This window comes from Talpa europaea (assembly GCF_964194135.1).
Source record: "Talpa europaea genome assembly, chromosome: 1".
Lineage (NCBI taxonomy): Eukaryota > Metazoa > Chordata > Mammalia > Eulipotyphla > Talpidae > Talpa > Talpa europaea.
In genome coordinates this window covers 34,858,079-34,878,057 of record NC_140073.1, presented here as the reverse complement: position 1 = coordinate 34,878,057, position 19,979 = coordinate 34,858,079, and the positions used below count along the sequence as shown (strand labels likewise).

Below are 19,979 nucleotides of genomic sequence, written 5' to 3'. Positions count from 1 at the left end.
TAGGTGGTAGTGCTTCCCACCTGCGCTTGTGGACATGTGTTAAGCAGGACACTCAGAGTTACAGGATAAACATGAGCTTCTTCCTATAACTGCAGATTTGAAGGAGGGGGTAGAAATGTTTTCTACTAAAACTAGTTTGCATATTGTATGAGGTGAAGTACAAGTTTGTTTGTATATTTTCAACAACTGGAAGCTTTGGTGAAATGTCAGTTTATTCTGACTGCATTTCATGCTGCCCCAGGCCAAGTGTGCCACTCCTACTGGCTGTTTGGTGGTAGTACCAGGTGCAAAGCCCATCTGGGAGCCCAAGGGGCCACATGAGCTTCCCAAGTGGGCAGTGCCCATGCCTCAGCCCCACTCTCAGTGCAGCATTTACGCACTTATCAGATGGGGAGCGTGAGGGTAACAGCGGAGATGCCTGTCGATGCCAGGAAAGACAAGGTGTTCAAGAGCCTAAGGAGACTGCCCAGAAGAGACCTGAGTACAGAGCCAAGCCTGCCTGTCCAGGACAGTTGGCTCTAAATTGTGGGGTCTAATTTGATAATTTGACACAAGATGAGTAACCCACTCAAAAAAGAACCTATTTACAGAGCACATTTCCCAAGGAACACCACTAAGTCTGCCAAAGAATTTCCCAAACACAGGGAGGAGGAATCCTTGACTTTCTCCTGCTCCAATTCCCAAGTGTTGTCAGGAAGTCCATCTTGGAGAACCTTTTGTACTGAGAAGACTAAAATGCTGAAAAGACTTTTTTCCATTTTCATGTCACATGAAGGAGCAAGTGTGGAATTGTCCAGTTTTAAGGTACAGACAAGACTTTGTGTAGGCGCTGGATGTTTTCTTAAATACCTTTAGTTTATGGCTGTCAGCCCTGCCCTTTTCCCTTGATCATCCCTTGATCAGGAGCCAGGACCAGGTGTGATGGCTCAGCCACCCACTACTCACACCTGGGTGAAAATTGAACATTTATTTGCCAAACATTTATGTGGCATTTACTATGGGCCAGAGAGAATTGTAATTGCTTTATAAATAAGACTGACTTCCCATGACAATGCTATTAGGTACATTAATTATCCCCATTCTGCAGATGAGGGAACTAAGACAGAGATTAAGTATCATAATTTGTACAAGGGCAAATCTGGGAATTCTGCCTCTGGCTTCCATGCTTTAAACCACCTACCATGATGCCTTTGTCTTGCCTTTAGAAAACCAGTGGGTGGTTGCAATGAGCGTTTGGAGCTGGGGGTCTCCCTGCCAGGCTAGTCACAGGTGTGTGTTAACTGGCTGCATTCCTGCCTCCTCAGCCAAACTCCCTCCAGCAACCTTGCTGTCTCCGTAACCCTCTTCACCTTTCCCTTTGCCTCTGAAATTTCCATTACCCCATCTTCAGTCCAAAAGACCTCAGCAAATCCCAGGTTGAATTGTACTCTAACATACATGAGTCTTTTTTAAGAAAGACAAAGGACTTATTGACTAAACTGAGTGCTGAATTTTCATAATATAGAAGAAAGACCTCTCTACAAAGAGACTTAATCTCAGGGTTTCTTTAACTAGCACTAACATCCTACCCATGCTTTGAAGTATCTGATTACTAATCATTAACTATTTAACCTGGAAACTCCCAAACCCACTGTGCTTAAAGCCAAAGACCCATTGGGCCACTTGCCCATGGAAAATTAATTAGAAAGGAAAGTGGAATGGATGTTTTGCAATAAGCAGAGAAATCCTCAGAATACAAGATTCAGCCCACACACAACCTCCTCGTGATCACCTGAATTGCGAATGTGAGTCCTGCCTGAGCTCAGGCCAGATGCCCCAGATGCTCCACCTCTGGGACAAGCCCTTTCCTGAAAGAGGGGGCTGACTTCTTTGTGGTCCCTGGACCAGCAGCAGCACCACCTAGGAATTTCAAAAGGTACTTTTGGGGTTCCCACTGGAGATCTGAAGAAGGGTTCGAGTGATTTTCAGATTCACAATCCCTCTGGGAACTGTCTAATCCATTTACCCAACCTCCATCCCCAGGAGAAATAGCTGGTCTGATGCTAGATGTTCTACCCCCAGCTACCACAGACACATCTTGGGGAAACTGAGTCAGAGAGGAGGCGTATGACTGTGTAACCTGCAGTCAATTCCTCAGTGCCCCTCCCCAAAGGGCTTGTGGGCCACAACTCCTGATGCCCCAATATGCCCATTGTCACTGTTCCATGTCAAGACACAAATCTGGTGCCCCGCCGTGGTCCAGTGCCCTCTGTAAAGGAGAAGACAGAAGCTCAGAGTGGCTAAGTCACTTACTCAGGGTCACATGTCCAGGGAGAGCCAGAGGCAAAACTGGGAACAGAGTCTAGTGTTCTTGCTTCTGCTCTTACTACTTCTTGTGCCCCTTCCAGTCATGACTCCAGAGAGGCCCAGGAGAAAGAACCAGGCTGGGGCTGGAAACCCAGCTCTAGGAATTATTATTAGCCTTCTTAATTCTATACATTCAGCTTTCGATTTTTTTTTAACACTGTTTCCATATTTAATTTGGTTTCCATTCCAATTAAGTTCTCTGTGTGCTGCTGCGTCTCTCCTGCCAGGTTTAATTGCCCTTATTTAAATTCTTTAATTAAAAGTATTGTGTATTTCCAGATCCTGTAGTTGTAAGTATTACACAAATAATTTAGATGACTGGACTGGTAAACCAAGTGACTGCGCCCTCCACAGAGAGTAGGGCCAGTCGGAGGCAGTGCATCAAAGCCACGACCCCTCAAAGCCATGGGCCTGGCCCAGAGGCTGCTGGCTGGGTCCTGGGTATAAGACAAGAGCCTACTAACTGGTGTGTGTGCTTCCTTCCCCACCCCCCCACTCATGATCCACATTCACTAGTGCAGTCACAGTGACCTAGTTAACATGTCAGCTCAACCCTGGCCCTGTCACCAGATTTAAAGCCAAAGTCTGTTCAGTGACCATGAGACCCCACACAGCCTGCCCCACCCAAATCTCCTGGGTCTCATCGTCCACCCCTATCCCTTTGCCTGCTCTGCCCACAGGCCTCTGTGTTGTTTCCTGAACATACCAGGGCACTGCTGGCACAGGAGCTTTGCTCTGGGGCATGGAATTCTCCCCCAGATACCCTCTCAACCACCTCCGCCCCTTCTTCCCATCTTTGCTCAGCACTCACCTTCTCAGCGAGGACCACCTTGACCACCTCCACAACCGCAGCCTGCTCACCACCATTCCCTAGCCCTCTCCCTCTGCATGTCTGCTATAATAGACCATGGAGTGAGCAGCTTAAGCAGCAGACATTTATTTCTCACAATTCTAGAAGCTGGGAAGTCCAAGATCAAGGTCCATCCAGCACACCTGGTGTCTGCTGAGGTCCCAGTTCCTGGTTTGCAGAAATCGCCTTCTCACTGTGCCCTCTTGTGACAGGAAAAGAGAGATTATCTCTTTTGTGTCTCTTCTTAGAAGCACAGTAACGCCATTCATCAGGACTGTCTTCTCACAACCTAATTGTGTCTCAGAGGCCCCACCACTAAATGCCATGACTTTGGGGATTAGGGCTTCAACCTACAAATTTTGGGGGCTAATGAACACTCAGTCCCCAGCCCTGCCCTCCGCTTTTGTGCACAGCCTCCTAACATACTACAGAACTTTTGCCTGCTCCACCTCCTGGAATATAGTCTCCACCAAGACCCAGATCTTTTCCTGCTTAGTCAATGATATGTCTCAGTGGCTTCAAGCCATTTCTGACACTCATTTGCCAGAGCAAGGGTGGGGAGGGGGTGGAGAAATGGGCCATATGTCTGCAGAGAGCCCTCAAATGGACTAAACCGAATGACTCCCCAGACCCCTGAGTCTCATCAAAGTGACCTTCTTCCACCCCAGCCACTGGGTCGCCCTCAGCTCTCCTCCTAGCCCGCCACCTTGAGACAGTCACGGGATGGACAGATAGTGGGGTGAGCCAGACCTCTTACCCTAGGAAGGAACAGCGAAGGGTATGGAGGCCCAGATCTCAGCCAGACTCTGCCATGTGTTGACTTGTGACCCTTGGCAAGTCTCCCAAATGCTCTGAGCCTCAATGTCCAATTCACACAGTGAGGACAAGATCACCTCCACCTCTCAGGGTTATTGTGAGGAATAAGTGAAATCTGGCATATAAAGCATTTGACAAAGTGCTAGATATGTGGTGAATGAACATGAGGTGTTACTGCTTTTATCTCAGGGCCAGAGCCTGCCAGTAGAGATACAAATGGGAACAGCGCCACGCTACTTCCAAGCCTCCTGTGGTCAGGAAGGGATTGAATGGAGGAGTGCCCAAAAAGAGATGACTGGATCAAGAAGATATAGTATATATACACAATGGAAAATTACTCAATCAAAGAAGATAAATTCATGCCATTAACAGCAACATGGATGGAGCTGGAAGGGATTATGCTCAGTGAAATAAGCCAGAAAGAAAAAGAAAAATATTGGATGGTTTCACTTATAGGAGGAATGTAGAGGACCAAATAAGTGATCAGGAAAAAAATTATAATAAATTAAAAATCAAAATCAACAGGCAACTATAAGTCAGACATTCTGCAGGGGAGGATGGGAGAGAGGAATCAAGGGAAGGGAAGAGCACAAGGGACTATGCTGATGGTGCACAGGTGAATTGGTGGTAGGACTCTCACAGTGATTGCACCTGAGAGGAGAAAGCATGCATTGTATAAAAATAAACAGCGATGTAAAATATATATAAAATTAAAAATAAAAAATAAAGGAGCTTCTTTTGCCATTGTGGTGAATGGAGTTTGCCCAGAGTTTGTTCAGTGGGAAAGGTAGGTTTGGGAAGGAAGACAGGGGTGACATAGTGCTGATGGTCAGTGCTAGCTCTAGCACCAAAGGATGGCCATACCCGAAATGTGTTCTGTCAATAGAAGGGGCTCTTCTCCAGGCCTCCATAGATGGCGTTCTCCTTGGCCTCACACTTTGCCTCCCAAAACGCCCGGTCCTTTCACAGAGCTTGTCTCCTCTCCCCATCCCTGCTCTTGGTCTCAGTCCATCTCTTCCACATCCTTCCTGGAGGCCACACTGGCTGTTTCTGCCCCAGGGTCACCACTTCCTGTCTCTACATTGCTGAGGGCCTGGTTTGGCTGGTGTAGGGCCTGGGAAATGTCATATTTGAGTCTCTGAAGGAATAATTTACTTCTCAGAGACCTCTGCCCCTGCCTCCCTCACTCAGCCTTGGCAAGATGCCCCGTGAGAGGCTTGGAATGCGCCTCAGTGACTATTGGGGAAAATGAGCAGAGGCCTCCACTGTGTTGGACAAGTCTCCTCAGCCTTCAGTGGTCCAGGGGTCAATGACGCAGCCTCCCTCTTGACAAGACCTGGTCTACCCCAGCCCCTGATGGTATGTGGAGCAGTCAGAATCTTTAGCAGAGTAAACAGAGTGCTTGGTCTGCCCCCCAATTCTGCTTGTGCACATTTTCTGGAGCCACCATCCTGATATTTTAAGCAGCTTCCCATCTGCGTGTTGGTTTCTCATGGACAAAGATTCCCCATCAGTCCTACTCATCCCGTAGTGTAAGATAGAGGTTATCATCTCGCCCTAGAGACCATGGAACCAGAAAGGTGGAGCAGTTTGCCCGAGGCCACATAGAAAAGAAGCTTCTGCATCTGTCCTTTCAACAAGCCAGCAGGCAGGACTTGTGAATTAGAGAGCTGGGCTGGTTCCATTCCCATCTGCCTGAGCTGAGCTCCCAGCCATGGAGTACGGCATACAGACCTGCTGATGGGGATCTTGAGTCTGGTCATATACCACTAATCTCACCACCACCCCACCTACCCCAGTGGCTAGGCCTGGAGTTCTCTAAATTGCCCCTGTGGCCTCTATACTCTTTGACCCCACTCCCCCCATCCCAACTTCTAGGGAGGACCCATCCAGAACCGCAAGTCCAAGCGCTGTCTGGAGCTGCAGGAGAACAGCGACTCGGAGTTTGGCTTCCAACTGGTGCTGCAGAAGTGCTCCGGCCAGCACTGGAGCATCACCAATGTCCTGAGGAGCCTGGCATCCTGACCCCCAGAGCCCCCGCCCCCCCCCCACCTGCCCCTTTGCTACTGTGTAGCACCTGCTGCAATGTTGCCTGCTGTCTTGTGGGGTTGTTTGGAGTCTGGGGAACCAGGTTAGTGGGCCCCCCAAAAGAGCTTTTTATTTCCTATTCAATTTTCATGGAGTTTATAGAAAGATGCTGAATGGTGGGTAAGGGTGTAATATCATAAACTATTTTGCAACTGTAAATAGGGGACAAATGGAAAATATTTATAACTGACAATAAAATACTATTGGTTAAGAAAAAGGTCTTTGCAGTCTTGATGGTCCATGGAGACTCATGCCCGGCTACTTGGAACTTGGAGTTCTTGTAGCTGCAGGTGCATCCCCATTTACCCTTCCTGCTCGACATCCCAGAGAAAGGGGTGAAGCCCCTGAAAATGGTGGGAGCTTGTTGGACAGACTGCCAGCTTTCTTTGTTAAGTCCAGGGCTGCTAGAAGGTAGTAGTGCCTCAGGGCCTGCCTCTGAGGAGAAGGGTTGCCCTGCCTCTCCACCATCAGGTTCTACCTCTGGAAACTGCTCCCTGTTTTTCACTTCTGGAGAAATCAGGACCTCTTCAGACTACACTGTCCCTTCCTGAAGTCATCTCCTTCACCCCCCAAGACTGTCCACTGCTCGGGTCCTCAGCAGGGGTGGCACTACAGTAGCCAGTGCCCTATCCAGTTGCTGAGACCAATGGGCTCCTGCCAGGAATCACGGTTTTTACTTCCTGGGGCCGTGGTGACAAGGTTCACAAATTGGTGCCTTGGGTACCTTTCTGAGGCCAGGAGTCCTAAATCAAAGTGCCGCAGGGTGGATTCCTTCTGAGAGCTGTGAGGGAAAAGCTGCCCAGGCCACGCTTCTAATTTCTGGTAGCCTCAGGCGTTCCTTGGCTTATTTGTGGCCATCTGGTCCCTCTGTCTTCCCAATGTGTGCGTCCTCTTTTGTGTTCAAATTTCCCATTAGTATCTTGACACTAATCACATTGGATTAGGACCCACGCTCATGATCTGTTTACACCCTCATGACTGTTTCCAAAGTGAAGTGCTGGGAGTGAGAACACAATTCAACCACAAGACAGGGCTCCCTCGGTCATGGCTCTCAGTGACCTGGGTGGGCCCAGCCTGGGGAGACAAGTGGAATGATCAGGGTGGAACCATCAGGGTGGAGCCATCTGTCTTGGAGCCTGTGGCCCAACCCTCTCTTATTCCAGTGGCTTCCAGAAGATTGTTTCTTGTTCTGGTCCAAAGAATTGGAGACTCATGTGTTTAATTTAAAGGATCCCTATCCCCAGTTCCACCTTCCATCCTGAGTAATGATGAGTGACAGGACATGACACAGGAAGGGCTGAGGCTCACTCTCCCTTCAAGTTCTCTGGGACCCAGTGACTGACAGCCTTGCCAGCTGCCTGTTTGGGATCAGTAATTTACAGTTGAAAAATTGAACATAGAGATACTTCCTGCACCTTGGGGACCCCAAGAGAAGAAGAGGGGTCTTCTCTCTCAGTCACCTTTACATGCCAACAACCCCATCTAGCACAAGATTCACCCTGGAGGGGCCACTAGGGTGTCCCTAACCAACATCATAAGACCTCCTTTTAGGTTTATATTTAATTCCCCAAAAGACCCTTGGGGTCCAGTACAGGCCAGTGAGAGGGTGCCAGGCATTTGCCAGGACCATTCCTACTGCCCCCACCCCTCCATGGGCAACATGAAGAGCAGGACCTGCGAGAGCAAAGAGGCGCTTACGGAACTGTGGGCACCGTGTGCGCCAAGCTCTGTAAGTCAGAGCCCCAGTGGGCCTTCCCCTGGACTAACTGCTCTGTCCAAACACACCCATTCCTCCACCCAGACAAATGAGCATCTTCCTCTAGCTGTGACCCAGCCTATCCTTCTAAAGACACACTCTGTTCTAGTCTCACTCTACCCACCTCTTTTCCCCCTCTAAAATGTCAGTCCCTGCTCTTCATAATCACCCATGCGTCCTGCCCTATCGCTGTCTACTCAAAGTCTGGTCCCCAGGCCAGCAGCATCAGTATTACTTTGGAACTTATCAGAAATTCAATTCTCAAGCCCCCAGCCCAGACACCCTGAACTGGAGACAATCTAGGTTTTAATGGACCCTTGAGTGATTCCCATTCTTGATAAGGCTTGAGGACTGCTGCCCAGCACCCACCCCCGTCAGCTCCACGTGCCCTCCCGCCTGTGCTTGCCCAGGCCTCCACCCCCAAGCACGGCCTTCATGCCGCCCCACCTCTTCACACACCCTCCTCTTCATCCCTCAGTGCCCAATTGTAATGCAGAAGGACCAAGAGCTTGGACTCGGGAGCCAGACATTCAGGTCCAAGTCCCAATCCTGCCATTTACCAGCAAGATGATTTTGAACAGCAGCTTGACCTCTTTGCACCTCCATTTCCACCCCTGAAAAAATAGGGATACTGATACCATCATTTCAGGTTTTCAGGCCTAGTCTGCCAGCCAGGAATGTATCCCCGGCTGCAGTGGAAGCGCTGAGTCCCAGCCACTAGACCGCCACAGGCTGGTGTCTCACGAAGCCGTAAAGAGGACTTTGCAGACGGTTTAGGGAAGTAAGCACAGAGAAACAAAATTCCTTTAAGAAAGTAAAGTTTATTTGAAGGAAGAAGTAAGGGCTCCCAAGTATGCTGTAGTTGGGAGGGGCAAGGAAGCCACTGTGGGCTCATGCCTAGGGATACTTAAACCTTTTTTCTCTTTGTTCTAAAATCTCTTCATTTTATTCTGTTATTGGCTCTTTTTCCTAGTGGCCGTACCCCTCCAGGCAGATGTGCCCATTTTTCCCAGCTCTTAGAGTTTACCTCCCTTGTCCAAGGTCTTATTCTCTCAAGTTTTACTGTCTTTGTTTAGTCCTCCTGGACTTTCTGACCTCATTTCTGGAATATATTTTGGTTAGCACTTTTTAGAATTTATTGTCCTTATCTTAGAAGCCTATTTAACTCCCCCGAAGTTCCTGTCTGCAATGTCCCTGCAGCTGCCTATTTAACCCTAACTTGCCCTGGGACTCAATACTAATTCTTCTATGGAATTGTTTGAAAATTAAATGAGTAAAGTTATGTAAAACCCTTAGAATAGTGATAGCACATAATAAGTGCTAGAAAATCTATTATCATTTCACCCAGTTGCTGTCACTGACATCCACACCATTATTCCAGACTACACACACACTTCTCCATGCCTGTCCTCACCCCTAGCCCATTCTACCTGTGCTAACACCTACTCGTGTCTGAGTCACCTGTCTGGGGGCACTAGCCCTCCTCTCGTCACTACCTACACCCCAGCCCTACAAACACCACTCATCCTTACACTCCTATCAAAGGCACCCTGCCCTCATCCACTCCCAACAACATCTATACTCTCCCTCCCCTCGCCCCTCAGCTAACCTGGGGACAGTTAAAACAGGAGTCAGGGTAGGCAGATCCCTCCTAGGACACCAACTCAACAACTTACCAACTCTCCCTGAGCCCGGAGCCCAGGCCCTTGCACAAGAAGAAGCTCTGAGATGACCACAGGGGCCTCACCTCTTCGAAATGGCAACCAATGATGGCCGGGCCAGGCTTCACTGTATCTCACAGGTTTAAAGTGAGAGTCTGAGGCCACGCATTTCCACAGCAGTCTCTGGCCAGGCGTGAGGCAGAGGTAGGAAATCAGCACCAAGGAGGGAGGAGGGTGAGGCGACTCCAGCCCTGTCCACCTCGCCCAGCCCAAGCCCAGACTGCTGCCCTTCCCTGCTGTTTCCATAAGCTAATTGTCAGCTGTGTGGGAGTTCTCTGAACACCCCAGCATGAGATCATTATTTTTCTTAATGATTTACACATTAAACAACAATGTTTCCTGCTTCCATTGCCTCCCCTGGTACTAGAAAGGACTCTTTTAGCCTGTGCCAAAAGACACCTCCAGACAGACAGCCCTGCTGCTTGGCCTATAACCCAGTTCCATAGCCCCGACCCTTACCCAGTCCCTGCCCAGGGTCCTTTCTGTTATTAGAAGATGAATGCAATTGTTTACAGAAGCAGCGGCAGAAGCCAGCAGCCCTGGCTGTGTCCCAACCGGCCCCGAAAGTCACCTGCCAAAAATCACAGTCTTGCAGCTTCTGCAGCTTCCTGCGTCTCTGAGGCCCTTCTCTGGTCCAGGAACATGTTTGACCTTTGTGGGAGCAGACTAGAAAATTGAGAGAATTTAGAAATCAGGAAGAACTCCCAGTGTGACCTCTCCTGCTGTTGACAGAACCTGGCTGCCCCTCAAACAGCTCTGACCTGATGTGCTAGAAACGGAAGTTTTTACTTTTGCTCCCAGGCACGCCCTTGGCGGCACCACCCTCTACCAGCACTCAGGCCAGAGGCCGCCTCTCATCCCTAACTGTGCACTCCTCAACCTCCCCCTCTGTCCTAATACTTCAGGCCATGCTGCCTCCTAAGCAGCTCTGGAATCATCGCTTTCCTGGGCCTCTTCATGGTTCACATGGGCCCTGCCTCCCTATCTCCAGGCTCCCCACTCCCTCCCTCAGGGGCCTCCACACTGCTGTTGTCACAGGGGTCTTTTTGAATTGCAGATAAAGTTAGATTCCCCCCCTTGGTAAAACCTTCAGTGGGTCTCACCAAAAATGGAAATGAGGAGCTCAGGCACTGGCCCCTGAGTTTTCTCCTTCGTGAGTCCAGAGGTTGAGTGCTAGAGGCACCCAGGTCAGGGCCTCAGACACAGAGTGGGGCTGTGAGGTGCGGTGGCTGCCTGTTCTCACACCCACTGGACCTCTGGGGAGTCACTGTCTCCCTCTTCTTTTTTTCCAAGTTTTTTTTTTTTGGGGGGGGGGGTGCTATATAGTTTTCCAGAGCTTCCATAGTCAAGAGCACAGATTGGGTGGCTAAGCATCGGGAATGCTGACTCTCAGTTCTGGGGATCAGAAGTCTAAGATGAAGGTGTTAGCAGGGCTGCCTCCTCCTGAGGGCTGTGAGGGAAGAGCTGCCCCAGCCTCTCTCCTTGGCCTGTGTCTCCTCACATCATCTTCCCTCTGTGTGTGTCTCTGTTTCCAAATTTCTTCTTCTTAATTGGAATAGGACTCACCTTAATAACCTCATTTTAACTTTACTATCTCTGTCTGACCCTGTCTCCACATCAGGACACATTCTGAGTCTTTAGGTCTTTGGTAATAGAAATTGCCAAATAGAAATTTGGTAATAGAAATTACCAAAGTAGGCACAATTCAACCCACTCTGGGGGAGTCGGGAGGGATGGTAAATAATATAGACCCCAGGCTCTAGGGTCTCCCCCACTCACACCCACCTTGTCCAGGGAAACCTGCCTGTTGGGGCAGCCCCAGTAGTTCTGGTCTCCACAGGGAAAGGGTGGGCACTGCAGAGTGGCAGGGAATTTGTGCACAAGGACCAGCGATGTCCATCACTGCCCTCCATGTCCATGCTGCTCTGTCCCAACCACAGCCCTGGCTGCAACCTGTTCATACCAAGATCACACTCTTTCCTGCCATGACACATTTGAACTGACCCATGGACATGCCTCCACAGGCTGGTCAAAGGTCAGTGATTCAGCACAAAAAGATGTGCTGGACTGAACAAATTCTGAGTGTGAATTTGCATCCTGGCACGTGTGAAGAGTCAGCTAGCTAGTGAAGAAGGCCTCGGTGTCATAGAGATGCTGGGTATAGAGCCCAGCCAGGCAAAGCCAAGAGAGCCAACACCCCGTGCATGCTGAGGTCATGAGAGGGAAACCAGAGCAGAGCAGAGCAAGGAGCTGAGCAGCAGAAGGCACAGACCTGTCGTGAAGGAGCCGCAACATGTGGCCATGACCCTGGTTGAGACAAAAGCCAGCCCTGGAGCTGCCCGGGCTCCCTTCTCCTCCCAGCCAACCCAGGCACGCCCTGTGCACTCTTCTCTTCCCTGAACTGCTGAGCAGCTCCCTACTCTTTACAACAAACAAGAATGATGGGAGCAGGATGCAAAGATTGTAGACACCAAAACCTGCTCATGTGCAGGCCCTTGCCCATATGTGAACACACATCCAAGCCCCACAACTGCTGTGCACACATGCAACAGAGGGGCACGTGTGTGCACCAGCTACCAGCACACAGGCTTACAGAACTGCCATATATACCTGTGTGCACATGCATGTAGGATGATGCATGTGTGCATGCACACACACACACACACACACGCATACACACACATGGACTCCAAAGAAAGAGGGGATCTCTGCCAACTCCCGAAACATTGTTTTTATAAAAATAAGGCTGCCATCATTTAATGTGGTCCTTGAGAAGCAGAGGCTGTGTGAAATCAGAAGTCTTTCATCGCTGCCATTTCTTCCTGGTTACAAGCAAGAGATACCAAGGAGCCATGAGGCAAGATGAGAGACTCTGGCCTTAGGAGTCTGTGTTGTTTTTATGACCACCACAGTCTAGGAAAATAAACATGCACAAGTCACCCCAAATGCGCACTCCCCAAATCAGCCACACTTCTTTCCTGCCTTCAGCTCCAAGGGATAGAGCACATCTATCCCCCTGATGCCAGCCCTCCAATCCCCATCCCAGTGGCTGGCCCATGGCCTCAGGTCTGACTCTCCACACTGACAAGGATTTTGTCCTGTCTTGTGTTCAGGTAACATGAGGTCAGAAAGGGCCTCGGAGGCATGTGCCTTAATGTGGGTGTGTGTTCATATTGCACGGTGTAGCCATACCCAGGAGTCAGACTTTAAAGACTGTGCACAGAATGCTCCATGTCCTCCCCGCCCCTGAGAACAGGGGTGGGGACCCACTCAGTCTCCTCAGGGAAAAACTTTGGCCAGGTGGCCAGTTCATGGCATGGAACTCTGAGTTTAGAGACTACCTCCCCGCACCTTCACCCCTGTGCTGCCAGGGCTGTAAGCACCGCCCGTTTCAATTCTTGGATGAGCCTGACCTTCCAAACGTGACCACAGTGAGAATGTGATTAATGAGCCAATTATTTCTGTAGAAGACATCCTGCAAAATAAATAGCCCATTTCCCTTCAATTTACTGTTTTAATAAATAAATCGCGCTCCATGCTCTGATTTTGTTTATTGCTGCTCACACCTGAAAGTTTGTGATGAATCTTTGTGTTGTTCATTTCCAAAATTAATCAAATCTGCCAGATGACTTTGAAATATAGGAGCACATTTGTCCTTTGATGTGAACAACTAGATAGTCAGGTGGGGCTCCTGGAAAGGTGGGTCTGGGAGAAGGGTGAGCAGAGGGCAGGAGGCTCTGAGCTCAGACCCGAGGTCATGGAGGCCAAAGAGCCCACAGGTGAGAACCTTGCAGGGAGGCTCAGAATGTAGCTTCATGATTGACAGCTCAAGGGGAATTACTAGAAGTGGGCACAGGACAAGGATGCAGGAGGGACAGAAACCTCTCTCCCCTGCTTCAAACTGGATGGCTTGACTGGACAAACTGGGGACACTGAACAAGAACAATCTGTTTAAATGCCACCAAATGGGTCACATTCAAAAAGGTCTTCACCTCTTCTCCTGGGGTCACAAGTGTCCACATAGTCATGGCTTCAACTAGCTCTCTGTTATAGATTCCTGGGTGCAGGCCCAGAGTGAAGGGCAAACGCCAGGTGTCTCCTGTGAGGCTCTCACCATCTGAAAGGACATCTTACGTGGAATGAGGGACTGTCAGTGCTCGGTGCCATCAGAGAAAAAGAAATTCAACAACTGAACTTTGTGACGTGTATTTATATTATACACCCCTTGAGATACATCTTATCATATCTTGCAACAGCCCATGAAATGGTAAGTACTCATTTTACAGATGAAGAAAGAAAGAGGTTTAGATGGGATCAACAACTCGCCCAAGCTCTCAGAATCAGTGAATGAAAATGAAGTCGTTTGGATTTGTATCTAGCCAAAGTTGTTTTCTTCATATAGATATAGTGTGTGTGTGTGTCTGCCTGCCTGAGGCAGTTAGAGAATTCCACAGAGTAGAGCTGGTGATTATAACCTGGGCTTTGTTGCATGAGTAGGAGTTTTCTGAATGGAAAAGGGAGGAGAAAAGATGGGTCAGCATGGAAGATAAGTTAGACCTGATTTAAATTAGTATGGGAAAGGAGATAAAAGAAATGGTGAAGAATTGCTTGCTCCTGGTGAATGACTGGACATGAGAAGAGGGAGAAAGGAGTAGAATGAAAAAGTGGTCATGGCCGCTGCCCTTCCCCTGGTGTCTCTTGGGAGCAAAGGCCTCTGCCCCCAGGCTTTCCCTTGACTCTCACCTCCTGATATCCAGAACGCTGGCCCAGCTAGCAGGTGGTGGAGTGGAAGACTGTTCTTGGTTCTCCACGTCTCTACTATCCCCCCAACTCACACACACACTCTTTCTCACCCCCACCTCTATTCCCAATCTGCATCACGGAAGTGTTTGTAAAATGCAGATGTGGGGTCCCCACACTGCATATCTGCCTCATTGCTTACTAGTCCTTTAGCTTAAAAACCATCTCCCCTGAAAGAGACCTCTATTACACTATGCCCCTATTACACTATGCTGAGACTGGCTGTCTACTGTCTATAAGCTCCTCTTGACTGAGGGCTCTGGAGCCTGCCATCTTGCTCCTCTCATCGGAAGTCCAGTATCTACTCCAGTGCCTGGAAGACAGCGAGAAAGTCAAAGGGAGGCGGGGAGGGCCCTGCTGGGCCTGAGCCCGGAGCTCCAAGCTGGCCTTGCCAAGCCCCTCTCCACTGGGACTAGACATTTGGTCTGGCTACAGGATGATCCTTCCCTGAGGCTTTGCTCATGCATTGATCCGTCCCTGATACCTTGAGACTCCCAACACCCGATAATAAAAGAAAACCACTCTCCTCCCTGCCCTGTGTGAGCACGGGTGTGTGTGTGTGCATGTGTGTGTGTGCATGTGTAGAAAAGAAGTGCATTTGTGAGTGCAGGTAGCATGCTTGCCTGTGTGCATGTGCATGTGCACATCCCTAAGTGGTGTGTGGGGATATATTGTGAAGTGAGTTTGTATGACTGAATATATATGTTTGCATGCACATATGTATAACCACATTGAGTGTGTGTGTGTGTATACACAAGCTAGTTTTTTTTTCATATTGGTGACACTAGTCTATTTTTATTCCATTTCTTATGTATTTTATTCTCATCAAATAGTTCTTTGGAGGCTCTCCACAGATCTCTTGAAATTACCTGTTGTTTCTCTCCTATAATATCATGTCAACTGTGAGCTGTGTTTGACTGCTAAATGAAATTGACTGAAGGAAGGCAAAAGCCCCGGTGGGTAGTCAGGTGGGGATAGTAGTGGGGGTGACAGTCAGCGTTAGGGTAGTGGATGGGAGGATGACAGTAGGGGCAATAGTAAGTTGGACTAGGGTCATGGCAGTGAAGATGGAAAGAATTCATTCCAGAGACAGGTAGCAGATAACACAGGTCATGGCCATGGCTTGATTATGGAGCATGAGTGTAGGGTAAGTGAAAAAGTATCAGGTTTTTGTGCTCTCCCACCATTAGGATTATATGGATCCTTGTGGTCCTGAATGCATGCCTGATGGCGCGCACCTGGAGTAGGATGTGGGCATGAGTAGGTGGGTACACCTGGACTGAGAGACTGAGCTTATAAGGGTGGCGTCACGGGGATACCAGCAGAACCACAAGAAGAGCAGAGAGCAGAGAAGCAGAAGAACCATGAGAACCACGAGAAGAACCACGAGGAACAGAGCAGCAGAGACCACCAGAGAACGCTGGAGAACCCAGGTAGACTGAAGACTTGCTGGGGGCTGGGAGGCTGGGAGGCCTCCCAGCCCCCCAGCACCCTTGCCTGCTGTGTACCTGGTAAATCCCAATAAAAGCCTGAAAAGCCACTGAGGCCTCCAGGACTTCTACTTCACCCCATCTGCTCGGATCATAGAAAACCTACACTGTCCCTTCCTGCCCACTACAATGAGGAAAAGACAAGAGTTGAGGATGAAGACAGGTGCTGTTTACCGAGATGGAGGAGATCTCAGGAGGACCAGTTTAAGAGGCAAGATCCTGAGCTCAATCTTCCCCTAGTGAGATGGCATGACCCTTTGAGCTAACCGGAATGAGCTGTCCAAGGAACCTGACAGTAGGACATGTGGATTGGAAGGTATTTATGGCAGGGGATTAATAACTGTGTCCTAAGTTGATAGTCCCAGCTTCTCTCTGTCCTTCACTATTTCTTTTCATCAAGAGATAATGGTGGTTCTTAGAAACTTTAGAAATAGACATGACTCACCTTGGATAGAAGCTTAGAAATGAGAAGGCTCTATAAACCCAAGTCATTACCAACTGCCAGGTGTACGGAGTTTTACAGCTCACATGGGGCTCTAACTCATTTGAGCTCCACAATAACCTGGGATTATTACCTCCACTTGAGGTTACATGGCTTGTCCTGAGAAATCGTGTATTGGATCAAGTGTAAACTATTTTCTTATTATCATCTGCCTTCTGGAAGAATTGGAATTGCAAAAAGTTCCCCTTAGGAGACATGTGAATTCAATCCACTTTACATATGTCTTTGAGCACAAATTGAAATGGCAAGGATGGGGCTACAAAGACACACAAGGACAAATCTCTGCCCTTGAGGAGCTCGTAGTCCAGGTAGTAAGAGTCCCTGTTGATTATAAGAAACACAGAGAAAGCTATTAGAACCCATTAAAAATAATTTAATTATAAAAGTAATCTTGTGGACAAATGCACAACATAGAACATAAAAAGGAAAAGACAATGAGTTGACCATGTCACTATTGAATTTTGGCATTAGCTTGCATAGGGCTTTTCAGTTACTTTGGTCAACAAAGAATGTTTTATACTTAAACTGGTTTTAGTTGGAGTTTCTGTAATTTGCAATCAAAAGAATCTGGACCAATTCAGTTATTCAGAGAACTGAATAAATTACAGAAAGTGCTTAACATAGTAGCTGGGATATAGTAAATACTCAATAAATATTAGTGGATATTTTTCCTATTTGATCAGGTGGATTGGCTGGGTCAGTCACACAGGGGGCTGTTTACATGAAATATTGAAAAGTTTCCTGAGGAAAAACTAATCCTAAGGGAAGATGAATCCAAGAAAATAAAACCTATTCAGGAAGAAAGCCCTAGTTGGCAGGAGAAGGGGTAATTCTGGGGGCGGCCCGGTGTTTGCCAGTCAGGACAGTCTTGTGACGGCTCTACTGTGAGAACAGGCCCATGCTCAGTGCAGAGGTGGAGAAGTTAGAGCAGAGGGTCCTGGAAGTAAAGCTGGAATTTTTTGACTTCACTCTGTAAGATCTAGGGACACAAAGGGCTCTCTTTAGTTTGACTGCTAACATCACTCAAGCCTGGGTTGAGAGCGCAATGGTTTATCTTGCTTTGCTAAAGATCACAGGAATCTTTGTCACTTTGAGGCATGCCAAGTTGAAAAGTCAATTAGAACTTGCACCAAGAGGCCCCAATGAACAAGTATAGTTTCTTTAAAACATTGTTTCTAAGCATTCCATGCAAACAGGATCTGGGGCAGGAGTGGGGAATAACATAAAATACAGGTCCTGTCTCAAGGATTAATCAACTAAAGAAAAAAGTGTGTATGTCCATGGATGGATGGATGGATGGATGGATGGATGGATGGTTGGTAGGGTGGCATGTGCAACCATGCATGTATGTATTACTTATCAAAGTACACCAATAGCATCTGTGGTTTGCTCATACAAACCTAATGGAACTTCATAAAATTTTAACCATGATTTTAAACTCAAATGTTACCCTGCCCCATCTGTTACCCTATTGAGTTAACCAGAACTTCTGTGACATGCTGAGATTGCTTTTGAGGAAGAACTAAATAGGTTTGAATTGACATGTTTATGATTTTTAAAAGATTTATTTTTATTTATTCATGCACACAAGAACTGGGGTGTAGGCCAGAGGTGCAGGTGAGGGGTGTAAGAGGGTTCACCAGAGACAGAGTGGGAAGCAGAACAGGTGGATCTACTGAAATACACTGCTGAGGGCAGGAGTGGGTTTGCTGCCAGACAGGAGAGGTTTGCTACGCCATGTGGGTTAGCTCCCTGGCCAGGGATTGAACTTATGCCACAGTGGCTGGTGATAGCTTGATAGTGCTGAGAGTTTAACCCTTGTGCCACCAGGAAGGCCCGTGATTATAATTTTTTATCTCCTATGCTGGTCTGCCTGGGAGCAAAGGCTATACTGAAACCAGCTACAACCACACACTGTGTTGAGAAGCTTTCCTTGGTGATGTACTGATTAACCCTTTGTCCCAATGGAGACACACCTTGCTAGCTCATCCTTGCAGCCTAGTCCCAGCACCTCTAGTCCCAGCACCTCTTTGATGCAAAAGGAAGAGGGGACAGAAGTGAGCTCAAGCTCATCTGAATCACCTTTAACCTGTTCTCCCCATTTCTCTCCTGTACCTCCAACAGGAACATTAGGTTTTGGAGGTTTCTACTGAGATCTAGTCAGGTTCAGACATTCTTTCCTCAGTCATAGCCACACTACTAATAAGTCGATCAAAGGTATACTTTATTTCTGTTACATTGTTTTTGATTTCTAGCACTTCTTTTTAGTTCTTTGTTAGAATCTGCTTATAATGTCTTCTTGCACATAGTCTATTTTATCCATCAGAGTCCTTAGCATATTCATCTGTATTGACACTGTAATAATCAGTGATTGAAAGGTGGGGGCAATTGAGATGGAGCAACTTAAGTTATCAATGAAAAAGCAACCATTTTGTTTACAAAGAGACCAATAAACAGAGAAGTAAAGGCAAGGACAGATAAAAACCTGGCTGTGTCAAAAGACCCCATTTAAATCAGAATTAACAGGTGGTCTTGCTAGCACGCCTCTGAAAAGTGATATAAATATCAACACCGAATTTAAGTCAATTTGAGATGCTCATGAACTCCACTCCCATGGTGCTGAAGCCTTCTCTGGGTCTTGGTGAGAGCACAGGGCTTTCTTGCTCTGAAAAGTGACTGTCCTATCCCTGCAGATTAATGGCTGCCAGGAAATCTCTGGCCAGCCCTGCCCACTTTCTTCTGTGTCCACCCATCTCCTAGCTTGCCAAGAGGTTTGTAACCTTACCCCTTTTGCTGCCAATTGAATTGGATACTTATATTGTTGTAATGTGGATTCACCCCAATGAATTCATATTGGTTAAATGCATTTGGCTTGAGTTACAAGTAAAACCTTTCCACTCTAATGGAAGTTAGCACTATTGAGATTCAAACCTAATATAACTATGCATTAATCATAGTTGTTTTAAATTCCTGGTCTGATAATTCCAGTATCATTGCTATATCTGAGTCAGGTTTTGAAGCTTGCTCTGTTTCTTCAAACCATTTTTTTGCCTTTTAGTATATCTTGCAATTTTTTCTTGATAGACATAATGTACTAGGTAAGAAGAACTGCTATAAATAGGCATTTAGCAGTGTAATTAGGGGATGGGATGGGAAAACATTCTAAAGTCCTATTATTAAGTCTCAGTCTTTTAGTGATTTGTTCCTCTGGACTGTTAACTTCCCAAGTATGTCTTAGTTTTCTCTCTCTCCTGAGGTAGATGAGTAGGCTGGAGTTAGGGACTTCTTTCCCCAAAGTTAGTTAGGCTACAAGAATGCCCTAGCTGGGTAGGGTCTGGTTGACAAGCTTCCCCTGAGAGCAAGACTTGCAAAGAAGAACAGTGTGTTCTGAGATATTTCAAAACTGTTCCGAGAGCATTCATTTCCTGTCCCCATGCTAGAAGCACAAGGGAATTTTCCTCCAATCGTCATAAAGAGAACCTGATAGGACTCTAGGAGGTGAAGCTCCATAACATGGGGGCTTCTAATGGCTGAGTCCCCCCCAGAGTTTTAACCTCTCAGACTTGTTCACACTGAGCTTCTAACAATTCCTCAGTGGTAATTCAAATTT

At 47.7% G+C, this 19,979-nt stretch overlaps 1 protein-coding gene across 2 annotated transcripts in view; it reads left to right on the top strand.

The window, feature by feature from the left end:
- GALNT18 (polypeptide N-acetylgalactosaminyltransferase 18) overlaps positions 1-6,037 on the top strand; it is a gene marked incomplete at its 3' end in the record, with an annotated part of 328,593 nt that extends 322,556 nt beyond the window's left edge. For both annotated transcript variants that reach the window (XM_084248480.1, XM_084248479.1), the window contains one exon: positions 5,891-6,037. In XM_084248480.1, coding sequence (XP_084104606.1) covers positions 5,891-6,037 — 147 coding nt within the window. The remainder of the gene's footprint in view (positions 1-5,890) is intronic.
- Between the last annotated feature and the right edge of the window lie 13,942 nt (positions 6,038-19,979).